Raw genomic sequence first — 17,221 nt, 5'->3', positions numbered from 1 at the left:
GTTGTGGCGGGTGTTAATGATGGATACAGTATAGGTGATGACGATGAACATCGAGCGAGTCGAGAGTACCTAAATAGGGTGGTTCGAGACCAACCGGTTCTAAGGAACAAAGAACACTGTAGTAGCAGTAGAAAAGGCAGAGGGCGCGACAGTATGCTTGTGAATAATAGACTAGTATGTTGTTGGTGCACAACTCTATAACAGAAATGTTGGATCTTTTCCCTTTGAACGGCATATCGAGAAATTCATTTTTTGTTTGGTTGAAATTACCGAAATACGACGACTTTAACACGAAATAACTTCGAAAATACACAATTTTCTCAAAAACGCCAAGAGTAAATGATGTTTTATGTGACACATTCTACCAGTATACGAATTTTGAAAGTGTTTAGTTACAAAAAATTATTTTTTAAATGTGCCGGCCAAAGGGAAAAGATCCTGAACTGGTAAGCGATGTTTTATTCTCCGTTATAAAATACAATGACTGCCATACATGAATTAACAGGTTATTACAAAGATGTGAGAGAACTTCTTAGTTAGGCTGGACTGCCGATATTGTAGACACAGTTGACGTACTGTTGGTGTGTAGAGGCGATATTTGGTCTGTTGGTCGTGTGGTCTTCATACAGCAATAATATAGACAGGCATCTGGTGGAGATGATGAGAGCGGAGACTGGCTGGTGTCAGGACATCGTTGCTGGAGATGAGATGCGTGTGAGGTCAGTGGCGAGTGCCAAAGACCTCGGACAGTCGAAAACTGTCCTTCTTATACAGAATAGCAGGCTCTCAGAAGCTAGTGGTTAATTTCCGCGTAAGGTAAAATAAACTGTTGTACCAACGCGATTGGACGGCTGGGAACCGACCAATACAAACAACAAGTTCGTTTAATCACGAGGTTATGTGACCGCTGGAACGTAAAGGGCTTGAGAAGCCGTTTTACGGGTATTTAAGCTTAGACGAGAAAAACGAAAACACCTCACACCATGACAGGGAAAATCACGTCTGCTACAACTCTATGTCAGTCTATTGGGTGTCCTTTCTTTGAATGTGATCTAAGATATGTGTGTGTGTAGCAACACAAGTCTCATCTGACCTTTGTAGACGGTTAGCAGTTGTTGGAAAGTGAACTATTTTCTGGAGCTGATTATGAAGGCCAGTTTTGTGATGCAGTTTTTGCAATGTTAAGGATGAATAATTTCCCGTGAAGATCCTCAGTGACGGTTGTGGGTAGGGGATATCTTTTGTGCGACCTTGAATTTCCTAGTTTATGCTATGTTGGTCCTGTGTTGATTAGGTGGGTAGATGTGATGTTGTTTTGATATGTCACGTGATGGTATCTCTGCACTATTGAATGGAACGATTAGTATGACTTCACTGGAGGATATTTCCGAAGTCCCAGTTTCAAGAGCCAGTTCAGATTTGGCCAGGGATGTCTAAGTCGTATGTTAACGGTGCTTGGGTGTAGAATGTCAGGAAAGAATGAAGGGTATTGTTAAACGTGACGGTAAGTAGATCGTTGAGGTACAGGACAAAGCATAAAGGTCTGGGATTAAACCTTCCAGCATGCCAGAATTTATGGAGAGAAGAGAGGGACAAAGAGAGCTCTGTCTGTACATACTGTGGCGGTGCAATCTAACTAGAAATCACTAATCCAAGTGACGAGACGGATAGAGCCCTTAGGTTAAGCAGTTTCAAGGAAACTTGTGAACCAGCTATGATCGAATGCTTTGCTGATGCTGAGCACAATAACACAGTTACACCAACTGGGTGAGAACTCACTGGTGAATGAGATAAGGGAGTAAGTCTCCAATAGATCTGGCTTTTAGAAGGCCTTACTGATGGTCATTAAAGAGAGAAAAAAGGATTCCAAAAGGTTGTTCTTAATGAAAGTTTCTATTATCTTTGAGACACTGAAAGTGAATGTAATAGGGTGATAATTGGCAGGATCAGAGAGGTTGCCCTTTTTCCGAACAGTACACACCATAGCGTGTTACCATAAATCTGGATATATGTGTGACTGAGAGGGGAGAAATTGAAAGGTTTGGTGAGAATAGAGATTAGCTCTTGGTTACATCGTTAAAGTGAAATGAAAGGGAGAATGGCAAAGCAAGTGGCTTTGATATTTATGTGTGCATAATGGTGAGATTAGTGTAATGGAAGGGGGAAGCTTCGAGATTTACCGTGTATGCGTAGCAAGGAGTTAGATGCATACACAGACACACACACACACACACATACACAGATCGAGACATTCCTTTCATTGGTTTTTGAGTGGAGGTAAGACAAATTTCGACCCCTTCCAACAGTATCAAGAATGCTCCACCTGTACCTCTCTGGTTATCTATCAAAGCACCATACCAAAACAGGAGCAGCTGCCACAGCTATTTTGCTTTACTACTTTATAAGGATTTGTCCTTCACTCTTTATGTCTTACTGGTATACACTTCTGCCACTAATAAGTATCGTCAGTTTTCCTCTCCAGTTCTCCAATCCTTAGATGTTCTCAACATTCCACCTCTACCGGAAGTATGTTATTAATATCCATTTGTTCTCTATCCGTCCAAATCCGGTCTATGTGTCCTGCACAGCTCAAATCTACCGTTTCATTTCCAGCCTTAATTCCATCAGGACCTTTCATTCTGAGCTTTCTTATCAATGATAATCATTCCACAGAATCCCCTACACCAGCTGTATTGATGGCAGAAAGAGTTTCGTAGTATCATTATGGAATCCAATTTAAATTAAACATGGCGTGAGACCAAGCTACTTTCGTAGCAATCTGCTTATAAACTTTTCTATTTCTTCCATTCTCATTAACGTTTTCTCATTCACTTGAAATGACTATAACAGCTTCGTCGAAAGACCGTTTCGATAACATAACATTTTGAACTTCTTTACCTGATTGATATTCTCATTTGCAGTTAGCTCCTACCTTAGTGTCGATTTTTGTCAATGTCAAAAGGAATAGGAGCTGATAATATCTTATTTTAGAGGTATTTACAGTTATACTTCGTAATCTTTTTTTCTTTTCCGCATCCTCATCATTTTTATTTAAGACATTCGTATAATATTTTACATTCATTTTCTCTAAGACATTTACTGTCCAATGGCAAATATTGGGTGCTATAACAGCTGCATGGTGGGAGGGGGCTGTCGACTTTATATTGAATTTTGTTAAAGAGACAACAAAATGATCAGCGCAACTGTAACTAACTGCAACATTAATTTTAGTGGAGATCATGTAGAACTTATGATATCTCTCGAGAAACACTTTTATTAAATTTAGAAAAGATCCGACGATGATAGAACCAGTGTTTAAAGTAAAGAGTGGGTTAAACCACACGACATTTCGTTTGCTAGTGTTGATTGTATTTGTAATGTTCTATCGTTGGATGTAATGTATTTTTTTCTTTAAAACTGTTCCCTTTGAGTGAGTTGTTATAATAGTTGTCAGCACGGGTTTAAAAGTCTTAGTTGATATAAAACATAACACTTTATAATATTACTAACTATATCTTTAAAATACACAAGAGAGTGCCTCTCTCAATATACGTTCGTTTGATTTTCCGTATGAGCTATATTACTCACAGCTTAAATTTGAAATAATAGCTGAAGAGTTAACAGTTTTAAAGTTAGTACTAGCATTTATGAATGAACCAATTGGAACTCTTCTAAGCCTATCTAGTATGTGAACATTCATTTTACGAGAGTTAACCAGTCACCTTAAACATTTTGAAGAGATAATCATTTCTATAATCACTTCCTCCTCCACCTTGTTTTAATGGATCTAATCTTCCCCGGAGTGAATTTAGAATGAATGAGCCTAATGAATCATATATTTCAGCTGCGAAAAAAACATCCCTTCCGGATGTTAAATGGTTCCAAACCATTGCATTTGTCCCTGATTGCATCATCCACAGAAAGATGAGATCTCTTAGAGTGCGTTGTTTTAATGCTTATATCGTTAATTGGGTAAATCTACAGCTAAAAAGTAAAACTTTAATGAACGTATGTGCGTGATTGGATATTTGTTTATAAGTATATATAAATGTATATGTCTACATCTCTCTCCATTTTCTCCCTTTCTCCATCTGTATAAGCCTAAATAAACTTGGGCCATGATTTTAGGGATGAGCAAACTCAGGGGCTTCCCCGGGCGGCTCACACTCTAGCTTGCTTTGAATTCGACTTGCAAGACTTTCAATAACTTGATCTCATTCATCTTTCTGCAGATGGTAACACAATGACACACAACGTTAAAATTGGTCAGAAAGGTTTCATACCTCAAAACCTTTCACTTGAAGAAGGACAGGTATGTTATGCGGTTTGATTAATCAATTGCTACTTTAAGGGTTTTGTTTCGATGCTAAGCATTATGACAGAATATAACCAAGGATGTTTTCTAACCAATGAGATGTATAGACAGATGAAAGAGTATTGTCTTAATAGTTTTGTGGGCAGAAAAAGAATGGTCGACCGGGCGGCGGCGAGCTGGCAGAATCGTTAGCACGCCGGGCGAAATGCTTAGCGGTATTTCGTCTGCTGTTACGTTCTGAGTTCAAATTCCGCCGAGGTCGACTTTGCCTTTCATCCTTTCGGGGTCGATAAATTAAGTACCAGTTACGCACTGGGATCGATGTAATCCACTTAATCCGTTCGTCTGTTCTTGTTTGTTCCCTCTATGTTTAGCCCCTTGTGGGCAATAACGAAATAGGTATTTCGTCTGTCTTTATGTTCTGAGTTCAAATTCCACCGAGGTCGACTTTACCTTTCATCCTATCGGGGTCGATAAATTAAGTACCAGTTACGCACTGGGGTCGATGTAATCGACTTAACCCCTTTGTTTGTCCTCGTTTGTCCCCTCTATGTTTAGCCCCTTGTGGGCAATAAAGAAATAAGAAAAAGATTGGTCAACCAGATAAATTCCAATCCTGTATTGGACTTCGTCTGCAACCGAAAACTGTCTTGAACTGTCTACAGGAACACGGTGGTCATGTGATTTGTCACATGGTTAGTAGTGTTGTTGATGACGCCTATTGGTTTACACAGATATTAATTGTTTCACATTCTCTTGAAGTTTCTGAATTTTTATGGCATTAACTATATATATATATATATATATATATATATATATATATGAAAATATATATAAACATACACACACACATAAATACACACATGCGTGCACACACAGAGAAAGTTTCCTCCACCTCTACATCTAATTGAAGGATAAACAATAATAATATGACATTTCCCAAAAGTAAACAAATTAAATTCAAGAAAAATTACAATAACAACTGGATGTCTTACTGTGAAAAATTTTTTTGAAATTTCTGTTTCCTTTCAGAATGTTCTCTTTGAATGGAATGAAAAAACATGCGAAAACATAACTCAGGTATCATAAATATTATCAATTTTCTATCATTGCCCTTCTTTTTCTTTTTCTTCTTCTTCTTTTTCTTCTTGCTGCTGCTGTTGCTGTTGTTGTTGTTGTTGTTGTTGTCGTTGTTGTTGTTGTTGTTGTTGTTGTTATTATTATTATTATTATCATTATTATTATTATTATTATTTCATGCCGGTGGCATGTAAAACATCCACTACACTCTCGGAGTGGTCGGAGTTAGGAAGGGCATCCAGCTGTAGAAACTATGCCGAATCAGATTGGAGCCTGGTGTCGCCTCCTGGTCCACCAGTCCTCAGTCAAATCGTCCATCCCATACTAGCATGGAAAGCGGACGTTAAATGATGATGATGATGATGATTATTATTATTATTATTATTATTATTATTATTATTATTATTATTATTATTATTATTATTATTATCTTAGCTGATACTCTAATGAGTCTGCCAACACTGTCTAATCATTTACAGATGTCCACAAAAATGAATTTCTTTTCTAAATCTGATTAATTTAGCAGTAAAATAAATGAGTGATTTTAGCAACCTACCATTATAAAAAAGAAATTTGTATTCCACAATGTAGTCCTGGCAGCCATCTTTCTTTTTGTCTAAACAATTTTAAAATGTCTAATTCAAATATGATTCTGTTTAATTCTAGATTGTTCATAATGGGCAAACATTCGTGGCAGTACTCGGTGGTTATGATTTACAAATGCCTCCTGATAGATCTTTGGTCCTTCCTTTTAATTTGGAAGGAGAATACACATTTACCCTGTAAGTATTCTATGTGAAATTCTATTGTGTTTTCTCCTGCAGATATCAATGGTCTTTCAAAGAAAAAAAAACTGTTAATGACAATAAATACTTTATCAATGAAATGGTTGTAAAATTGTTCCCAATAGGAAACGTTGAGCTTTTTCTTAGCCATTAGATTGTCTAAACATTGCCTTACCAAAGCTATTTCATGATATCCTTCTACACAACACACCTCACTCCTCAAAAGATCTGGTATTCCATGTCATTTAACAAATTAGATATCCACCAGTTCTATACCAACTTTTGCAGACAGCACAGCAAATATTTGCAAACCTTGACTTACCTGGGTATCTGAAACTATCCTCTTAGAGTGATCCCCTGCCTCCATCACTCACACTATCAAAACCCATAGTGTCAAGACTAGACATATTTAAATTTATGTTCAAATATGGCCAAAAATATTTAATGTGAAAACCAGAACTCGAAAGTAGAACGATTTATTAGTTTAGAAATAATACATTTCTAAATCTCTCAGAGAGATTTATGCAGTAGTGATACGATGAAGTAGTTGTATACTGTCAACTTAATATGACAGTCCCCTGAAGGGAATAATACTACTGTTGGTTAGACCTAGGAAGCTGCACACATTTATCAGTTTTCATTATAATTTATTTCAGAATTGTATTTGTTTGCAAGTTATATGATTTGAAACAATTTATTGAAACTTAAAACATAACATTATGGAAGTACCATTCCAGCAATTTAATAACGCAAAAGACTATTAAATTCACTTCGGATATATTTTTTAAGGAGTCGATATTTTCATCCCACAACTATGACTCGGTCAGTGATGTAGTTTCCCTGCAACTATGTCAGTGACTAGACAGTAGTTGTGTGGCGAAAATTTTGATGGCTCAAAAACATAAATGGAAAGAGAATTAAGAGATTTTGTGTGTTATAAACACATAAGTACCAGCAAGGAGCTGATGCTGTCCTTTCTCCAGCTACCACATCCTCTGATGAATCAAGGGATACAGAAGAGTCCAGAAGGTGTCTGTGTTTGTTCGCAACTACATAGGCAGCTAAAACAATTAGTGAAAGCATGATACATGTTGCCAAGTCTTATTCACTCACAAGTGATAGCTATGGTTTGTGTGTGTGTGTGTGTGTGTGTGTGTGTGTGTGTGTGTGTGTGTGTGTGTTTGTACTTTTACATTCACAATACAAAAACATCCTTCCAAAAGGTTCATGCTGTACTGTTTATCTAAGATTTTTTTTTTTTAAGTTAATATTTTAAGAAAATCTTTGTTCAAAAATTGTCACTGTATCAAATATATTTTGCAAATATTTTCAAACTTTTAAATATATACATTCATAGAGATAGACTGACAAACAGGTAGATATGTATGTATATATATATATACCATTTATCTTAATTTTCATGTTGTCTCTGCTTCATTCTAAGGAAGGGCACTGTGGGTCAAATATTAACCATCACTGTTCACCCAAGGCAAGAACACACTATTGAAGTAACCAATGATGGCTTTCAAGAAGATATTATCAGAATCAGCAAAGGAACCTCTATTAAATGGTACTGGAAGCAATGTGCAGTTCGGCACACAGTTCTTGAAGTTCTATACTGTGTTAGACATGCAAGGTTTTATGCTAAATCTCAGCTGTAAGCATTCTTAAATTCTAACACTTTCGTCATGTTTGATATTTTCAGCTGTGGAAGTTTTCATGATGTAATAATACCATTTATTTATTAAAATATTCCATATTATTCCTTAATACTTTTGTACAAAGCAAATCAGTACAGGCATGTTAAATTATTGTTGTTGTTGTTGGTGGTGGTGGTGGTGGTGGTGGTGTATTTGTTGTAAAGTTGATGAACTGGCAGAATCGTTACTGTGCCTGGAGAAAATGCATAGTGGCATTTATTTTCAATCTTTACGATCTTAGTTCAAATTTTGCTTTGCCTTTCATCCTTTTGGGGTTGATAAACAAAGTACCGGTTGACTACTGGGTTGATGTCATCGACTAGCTACCTCTCCTAATAAATTACTGCTGCTGCTACTGTTGCTGTTATGGTTGTTGTTGTTGTTGTTTCTGTTGTTGTTGTTGTTGTTGTTGTTCTTCTTCTTCTTCTTCTTCTTCTTCTTCTTCTTCTTCTTCTTCTTCTTCTTCTTCTTCTGCCTTCCTGAGCTAGTTTTCCACCACATTTCTTAAAAATTGTGGAAGAGGCCTTGGTCTTTGGACCACTCATGTCTAGAAACTGAGGTTGGGGGTAAGCAAGGGCATGATCCCCGTAGAAAATCCAGTTCCAAAAAAGCCTCATGATAGCAAAGGAGAATGGGCACCAGCCAGCTCCATTAACGGGTACAAAACCCAGATTTAAAACACTGGATAATGATGGTGATGAAGGCTATGGTAGAAGAGATTTTATCAAAGTGCCATGCTATGGGATTGAACCAGAAGTTATATAGTGATAAAGTTAACACCTTAACCACTCAACCATGCTTGTACCTATATTCTATAATCTATCTGTTAATCTATTATTCATGGTTTTTTTGTTTTGCTTTACTTTTTCAGACCCCAGATGGGAACATTGACAGGAAGTCACCGACAACAATTCAAGTAAATAAGTTTTTCTCATATTTAACATTCCAATAGACTTTCTCCATCAATATGATAGCAAATTATTTCTCCCTCTCTCTCTCTCTCTCTCTCTCTGTATACACACACACACACACACACACACACACACACACACACACACACACACACACACACACACACACCATGCACATACACACGTGCTGAGACCCTCTTCGGTCATGACTGACCATGGGATTGCCCCTGGAAAGTTACCCTCTCAGGCACAAGTCCATGTGTCTAACACACATGAGCATGCCTACAAAGCCAGAAAACAGCACAGCTCCCAAATGTTCAGAAACATTTTTTCATACTCAGAATTGCTGAAGCATGGAACACTACCTGCATCAGTTGTTAATTGCTGAGACATCGCATCCTTTAAAACCTCCAAGCTTCCTGAAATTCGCCAACACTACACCTGATATTCCCCCTCCTTACTCATGGACACGTATATCATGACTCATATACTGCTCACTTTCCTGACTTTTGCACATAATTCTATGCACTACATATGCACCTTTGATGAGTTGTAGTGCACCTGAACACCATACACAATAATTTCATTATTATTATTATTATTATGATTATTATTATTATTATTATTATTATTATTATTATTAAGAAGCCAAGTCAGCCAATGCTAGTTTTTCTAAGATGAAGGGACAGATATTATAGTTGAGAGTGACCAAAAAGGAACTGACATCTGATATCTGTGATACTTTGTCCAGAAGGGAACAGTTACTTTATTATTCACTAAGAATAGCAAATTATTTCTCCTTCTCTCTTTCTCTCTCTCTCTCTCTCTCTCTCTGTATACACACACACACAAATTGACCCCAGAACTTATTCTTTGTAAGCCTAGTACTTATTCTATCAGTCTTTTTGCCGAACCATTAAGTTACGAGGACATAAACACACCAACATCGATTGTCAAGCGATGGTGGGGGAACAAACACTGACACACAAACATATATATATATATATATATATATATATATATATGACAGGCTTCTTTCAGTTTCCATCCACAAAATCCACTCACAAGGCTTTGGTCAGCCCGAGGCTATAGTAGAAGATACTTGCCCAAGGTGCCACACAGAGGGACTGAACCCGGATCTATAAAAATATTCGACTTGTACATGTCTAGTAAGTCACTTGATCTGAGATCACATGTTGAAACTGAAATAATTACGGCATGGATGAATCGTTTTAATAATTTAAAAACACAGAAAATCTGTTAAATTATTGGCATTATGACTCACCCAAGATACAGTAATTTATTCTCTTAATTTATTTCTTAAAAATTTTGCGTCAAACTTTTTGCTCCCCAATTGTGACCTTCTCACTGATGCAGTGGAACAGTGGAGTGAAGGTGTGTGGTTTTGTGGTTAAGGGTATTCAGCTCATGGTCCTAAGATCTTAAGTTCGATTCCAGGTGGCACATTGTGTCCTTGAGCAAGACACTCTATTTCATGTTGTTTTAGTTCACTTAGGTGGCAAAAATAAGTTGTACTTGTATTTCAAAGAGCCAGCCTTGTCACATTCTGTGTCACACTGAATCTCCCTGAGAACTACACTAAGGGTGTATTTGTGGGGTGCTCATTCACTTGCATGTTACTTTGATGAACAGGCTGTTCCAGTGATTGGATCAACTGCAACCCTCATCGTTATAACCAATGGAGTTCCCGTAGTGGAACTACATAATGGAACTATATCAGTGACCAGGTCGCTTTGAGTCTTAAAAGCTATATTATTCTTAAGAAATAAGTTATAAGTGAACCTAACAGTTTTTGTGTGTTTTGAATGACTAAAATAACTTTTCCAAGATGTGAAGTGAAAATACTTAACATAAACATAACAGCCCTATCACAATACATAAGAGACTACATGCTTTGTCTGTCGTTTAGAGAGCTGATCTGCCCTCCCACTATCACTCTGTACTTAGCTTGCTCTGACTATTTATTTCTCTTGCCTCCATCTTCAACCTGGCTACATCAGCCAATTTACTGTCCAAGCTAGATTCCTTTCTCTGGTCTGTTGCTCTGAAGCCATCTATCATCTCTCTAATCTCTATTCTGACAGGTGAATAAACAACGAGGAAACCACATCAATTTGCTTATGTAAGTTGATGATGCAATCTATTTTTTTTTAGCCAACAGACATGGATATGTAATTTGCAAGTTTGCTTCAAAGCCAAGTGGTTTCCAGTTCAATTCCTCTATGCAGCATATTAGTCATGTATCTTTTTTCCATAGCCTTGGATTGATCAAAGCCTTTTGAGGGAAAATTTTAAAATGATGTGGAAAACATCAGAAAATAATTCCTGTACCTGATTTTAACATATCCACCTGGTTCTTGTATGTTTTTAGTGAAGTCCACTCTCTTGCAAGGATTTGAGCCAAACTTTTAGCAAGTAGATAACATTCTCCCTTCCTCCTACCAATCTTGGAGGCCCTGAAAATGGTCATGGGATTGGCCTTTCATTCTCTTGCTAAGCAATAAGAAGTAAAACAAGAAAACTTAATATTGATACCATTTAGAATTCCTGTGTCAACGTCATTGTCACCACTACCACCACCATCATCATCATCATCATCATCATCATCATCATCATTACCATCATCATCACCATCCTCGTCTTCATCATCATCTTTCTAACGTCCACTTTTCCATGCTTGCATGGATTAGACAAGCATTATTGAAGCAGATTTTTCTATGGTTGGATGCCCTTCCCATTGCCAACCCTTACCTGTTTCCAAGCAAAGTAATATTTCCCCATGGTCCGACATGTTTGCACAGAATACTGGAAGTGGAGGACATTCATTTACAACAATCATGTGATGTCAACACAAAGAAACATTCACTCACACTTACACACACTCACTCACACTCACACACACTCACTCACACTCACACACACTCACACACAGTCACATATATACTTATATACAATGGACTTCTTTCAGTTTTTGTCTACTGAATTCACTCACAAGGTTTTGGTTGGCTTGAGACTATTGGAGAAGTCACTTGCCTAAGGCGCCAAACCACGGGGTTGAACCCAAAACCATGTGGTTGGGAAACAAACGTCTTACCACACAGTTACTCCTGACATGACAAGCTTCTTTCAGTTTCCACCTACCAAATCCACTCACCAGGTTTTGATTGGCCTGGGGCTATAGTAGAAGGCAGGTCACATCCAGCATATGGAGCTCTCTTGTCTCCCAAGGATCATGCTCTACGGAGAACTTGCAATCGGAACAAGGCCCAGAGGAGGCCTGAAATTCCGTTTTAAAGACCAGCTCAAACAGACCTTGGCTCAAGCTAACATCCAGCCATCCTCGTGAGAACAGATTGTCATGGATAGGACAGCCTGGAGGAATGCTATCTGCAATGGAGCCAGTTCCTTCGAGCAGAACAGACAACAGAATGAGGAGGCAAAACATAGAAGAAGAAAGGAATGTCTTCAACATCCTTGACCTGCACTGACCATCCCGTGTGAGTTCTGCCCAGGATTCTTTCACCACCGACTTGGACTCCAAAGTCACCTGCGGCACAAACATCAGCTGAGGAGACTGGATGGAAACTGACGAACCCAATGCTCAGATACAAGCTGGAGCTGACACACCAAATCCACTCACCAGGCTATGATTGGCCTGGGGCTATAGCAGAAGACACTTACCTAAGAAGTTACACCTTGGGACTGAACCAAAAACCATTTAGTTAGGAAGTAAGTTTCTTACCTCACAGCGACACCTGCATATTGATGTTAATTTCTTATTTCTTTACTGCCCACAAGGGGTTACACATAGAGGGGACAAACAAGGACAGACAAAGGGATTAAGTTGATTATATCGACCCCAATGCATAACTGGTACTTATTTAATCAACCCCAAAAGGATGAAAGGCAAAGTCGACCTCGACGGAATTTGAACTCAGAACGTAACGGCAGACGAAATACCACTAAGCATTTTGCCCGGTGTGCTAACGTTTCTTATTTCTTTATTGCCCACAAGGGGTTATACACAGAGGGGACAAACAAGGACAGACAAACGGATTAAGTCAATTATATCGACTCCAGTGCATAACTGGTATTTATTTAATTGACCCCGAAAGGATGAAAGGCAAAGTTGACCTCAGCGGAATTTGAACTCAGAATGTAGCGACAAATGACATGACGCTAAGCATTTCGCCCGGCGTGCTAACGTTTCTGCCAGCTCGCCACTTTACGTTATTGATGTTAATTTCTAACTAGATATAATCATTGAATATTCATGTAGACTGACCTCTTAAGAAAAATCTGAATAGCAATTTATAATTTTGCATCGTAATATAAAATGTTTATCAATGTTTTTCTGCAGAAAGCCTGGTGTGTATTACTTTCAAACAGAAAGTTCTGATGTCAATAAACTCCATTATTGCGCAGTTGTTGTCAGCGAGATGAATCGGTATGTAAAACTGTAATTTATTATGATAATTTAATTCTTATCATCATCATCATCATCATTTAACGTCTGTTTTACTTACTGGCATGGGTTGGACAGTTTGACCGGAGCTGGCAAGGCCAGAGGCAGCTCCGGGCTTTCATTGTCCATTTTTGGTATGATTTCTGAAACTGGATGCCCTTCCTAACACCAACCACCTTACAGAGTGGACTGAGTGCTTTTTACATGGCACCAGCACTGGTAGTGGTGGTGGTGGTGGTGGTGGTGGTAGTGAATGATGATGATGATGGTGATGATGATGACAACAACAATGATGATGATGACAATGACGAAGACAGTGATGGTGGTGGTGCTGGTGGCAATGGTGGTAGTGGCGGTGATGATGATGAATGAGACGACAACGATTATCTATGATGATGATGATGATGATGATGAATCACTATGATGATGATTATGATGACGATGATGATGACGACGACGATGAATATTGGCCACTCAACTCAGTGGTTTTGTTCTGGATGTTGTCTTTGAAGTGTTTGTGGTGTAGCAGTAGCATTGTCCCAGAGGTCAAATCAATAAAACACCAACTCTGAATTATTTTCCACCTTTGTATAGTGACATCAACCGTTTGTTTAAAGATGAAATATTTTCTGATTTTGGAGAGGAAGTCCCATCCTAATCTTACAGTTTTGACAATGTTACATGTGCGAATTCACCTTGAGGAGGGAGAATCTAGGTGACCAGTCAATCTGCTAGAAACAACAGTCAAATCTCTCACAGATCTCACTTTTTACCTTTTAATTGTTTCAGTCATTAGACTGTAGCAATGCTGGAGCACCAATTTGAAGAATTTTAGTCAAACAAATTGACCCCTTTGTTTATTAATTTTTTGTAAGGCTTGGTACTTATTCAATCAGTCTTTTGCCAAACTCCTAAGCTACATGGATGTAAGCACACCAACATTGGTTGTCAAGAGCAGCAGTGAGGGAAAATACAGACACAATGATACACACATAGACACACACACATATACGATAGGCTTATTTCAGTTTTCATCTACCAAATCCACTCAGCCCAAGGGTATAGTAGAAGACACTTGCCCAAGGTGTCATACTTTGGGACCAAGCCTAAAACTTCTTACTACGTAGACATGCTTGGAACAATCATATTAAAGAAGGACCACGTTAATATTTCCATAATAATAATTAGTTATTCGTACCCCACTGACTGGCTCCTGTGTCGGTGGCATGTAAAAAGCACCCACTATGCTCTTAGAAACAGCTGTAGAAACAGATCAGATTGGAGTCTGGTGCAGCTGCTGACTCGCCAGACTTCAGTCAAACCGTCCAATTCATGCCAGCATGGAAAACAGACATTAAACGATGATGATGATGAACTAAAATGCCTTTGATTATATAGATCTGATCTGTAGAATTTCAGGGTTTAAACAGCAACAATGTCAGAAATTGTGAGGCATATCATTTGAAGTTTTTTAACTTTGTAAAATCATTAGAAAGCTGGAAGAAATGTCTTGTGGTATTTCCCCTGGCTCTTTACATTCAGAGTTCAAATCCCACATAGGTTAACTTTGCTTTCAGCCTTTTGAGATCAATGAAATAAGTACCAGTCAAGCAAGTACTTAGATTGATGGCGACAACCTAACCCCACCCCACTGAAATTGCTGGCCTTGTGCTTAAATTCGATACCATTATAGTATTAAGCTCCATTTATATCATATGTTACCAGATTTATTACCTCCGCCTTAGTAAAGGCTGAGGTATTGTTTTCAGTTGTGTTTGTTTGTTTGTTTGTTTGTTTGTCCATGGACAAGATATCTCAAGAACCACTGGATGGATTCAGATGAAAATTTCAGAGATGTTTGGCCTCGTGACTGGCATGAACTGATTAGATGTGGGGATCAATCCTGTACCGAACAAGGATTCTGGATTATTTTTCTGGTTTTTTAACTTAAATATTGAGAGCAGTCGGGTTCATTTTTAGTATTCTCGTTTGTGAGTGCAGTCAAGTTTATTTCAGATATTCTCATTTTAAAAATCAACTCTGGCTAATCATTAAGAGGACGCTGATGCTGCCTTGGCAGAGGTTTGTGCTCTCTGAATGCTCTTGTTACTTTTTACAATTATCGATAAGTTGGTTTGCTTCACAAAAACTTTGTTCAATTTACAATGCTTTAATTATAGGGAATACAAAATCAATGTTTTAGACAATATGTTCCAGCCATCGATTCTTGTGATAGAAGAAGGTGAAATTGTCTGGTGGCATTGGAGCCAAGATCTGGTCAGTACATTTATAAATATATTCCATTTAGTGTTGTTAAATCTTGAAAGAATTAGATATAAAATTACTCTTTTAATGTGAGGTTTTGCATTATGAAACCAAGTGCTGTTTCAGCTGTTTGATATTAAAAGGGTAAATAGAAAAATTACAAAGGTCGCTTATTGGTCAGTTTGTTTCAAGAACTTGTTAAACCATAGCTAGCACAACTGGGGAATGTGGGGTGGCAGTCGCACCTGGATGCCACTTTGAAAGAGGTGGCACTTTTTATCCTATTGCAGGCTATTGCTGTAGCCAATATGTGTTTTTGTGGGGTTTGGGGCCAGCAAATGGAAGGACCGCCCCAGGCGACACACACTCTAGCTACGCTAGTGGCTAGCATATATATATATGAATGAACGAATAAATAAATATATATATATATTACAGGAAGTTAATTATATGGCTTGTCAGAGAGTGACCAATGGTTTTACATCCATAGAGCACTTAGTCTTATAGATGACACTTGGATGTAAGACCATCGGTCACTCTATGACCGGTCATATAATTAACTTCCTGTAAATACACTACTGCTCTGACATTTAGAGTGTGCTTCTTTTGTGGACATATAATCCACTGACAATGTGTGTGTGTGTGAGAGTGAGAGAGAGAGAGAGAGAGAGAGAAAGAGAGAGAGAATAGAATCTTTAAAATAAATCTCACATTCTAAGCTAATTTCCAGGTGTGGTGTGGCTGCAAAGTTAAGAAATTTGCTTCTCAACCACATGGTTATGAGTTCAAGCCCATATATATATATATATATATATAAGTCAGTGTTAGCATATTTAATGCAGGAAGCCATCAAAAGGCTAACTAGAAATAATTATGTAGGGAAGAAAAAGTATAGTATTAGGTGATGATGGATATTACATTTCACCATATAATTATTTCTGGTTAACTATTTAATGCCCCTGGAATTAAATATATCAACTTTAACTGCTGTTCCATGAGGATGTAGTTTAGCAAATTATTTTATCATCAATGCAGTCAATATCAGCCAGATGTTAGGATTGGACCCATACCCTTAATGAATCAAAAATATATTCATAGCTATCTGTGTATCATATTTAAAGTAGATACATCATTGAAAGTCTGATAAACTGTGGTATTAATCCTGAGATATCATCTCTTATAGACATATAGTTAAAAGCACAAGATGCTATCTCGAGATGAACGCCACAGTTTAGCAGGCTTTCACCAATGTATCTACTTTAAATATGACACACATATTGCTGTTTTGAACTAATACTGATTCTGTCTTTTATAATGAATACATTCATGTTACTGAACAGAAAGATTGATATTTGCTTATTCTTTGTTCTTGTGTTGGTAGTGTGAAAATTCCCATGCTGTTTTCCAAATAGAACCACCTGGATTAAACACTTCTTTATACCAAACATATGAGGTAAATGTTTTTGTTTTTCATTTACTTTTGATATTTCAATTTAAATTCTTGTTGTTGTTGTTGTTGTTGCTGCTGCTGCTGCTACTGCTGCTGTTGTTTTTGTTGTTGGTACATATTGTACCTTCAGCTGATAAGCCAACATCCCAATGGTTTGGCCAGCTGCAGCTCTCATGTCTTAAGGTTATATTTTCAATTAAACATTCACTATATTACAAATAGCTCAAAT

The 17,221-nt window shown here is 37.7% G+C and overlaps 1 protein-coding gene across 3 annotated transcripts in view; it reads left to right on the top strand.

The window, feature by feature from the left end:
• Window positions 1–17,221, top strand: part of LOC106882604 (uncharacterized) — a 169,185-nt gene that overhangs the window by 15,754 nt on the left and 136,210 nt on the right. For all 3 annotated transcript variants that reach the window (XM_089350389.1, XM_089350390.1, XM_089350388.1), the window contains exons 2-9: window positions 4,233–4,312; window positions 5,348–5,395; window positions 6,062–6,177; window positions 7,625–7,837; window positions 8,752–8,796; window positions 13,173–13,259; window positions 15,458–15,554; window positions 16,924–16,995. In XM_089350389.1, coding sequence (XP_089206515.1) covers window positions 4,244–4,312; window positions 5,348–5,395; window positions 6,062–6,177; window positions 7,625–7,837; window positions 8,752–8,796; window positions 13,173–13,259; window positions 15,458–15,554; window positions 16,924–16,995 — 747 coding nt within the window. In that variant the 5' untranslated portion in view covers window positions 4,233–4,243. The remainder of the gene's footprint in view (window positions 1–4,232; window positions 4,313–5,347; window positions 5,396–6,061; window positions 6,178–7,624; window positions 7,838–8,751; window positions 8,797–13,172; window positions 13,260–15,457; window positions 15,555–16,923; window positions 16,996–17,221) is intronic.

Source organism: Octopus bimaculoides, chromosome 4, assembly GCF_046866305.1.
Source record: "Octopus bimaculoides isolate indiv1 chromosome 4, ASM4686630v1, whole genome shotgun sequence".
In the NCBI taxonomy this organism is placed as follows: domain Eukaryota; kingdom Metazoa; phylum Mollusca; class Cephalopoda; order Octopoda; family Octopodidae; genus Octopus; species Octopus bimaculoides.
This window is presented reverse-complemented; position numbering and strand designations above follow the sequence as displayed.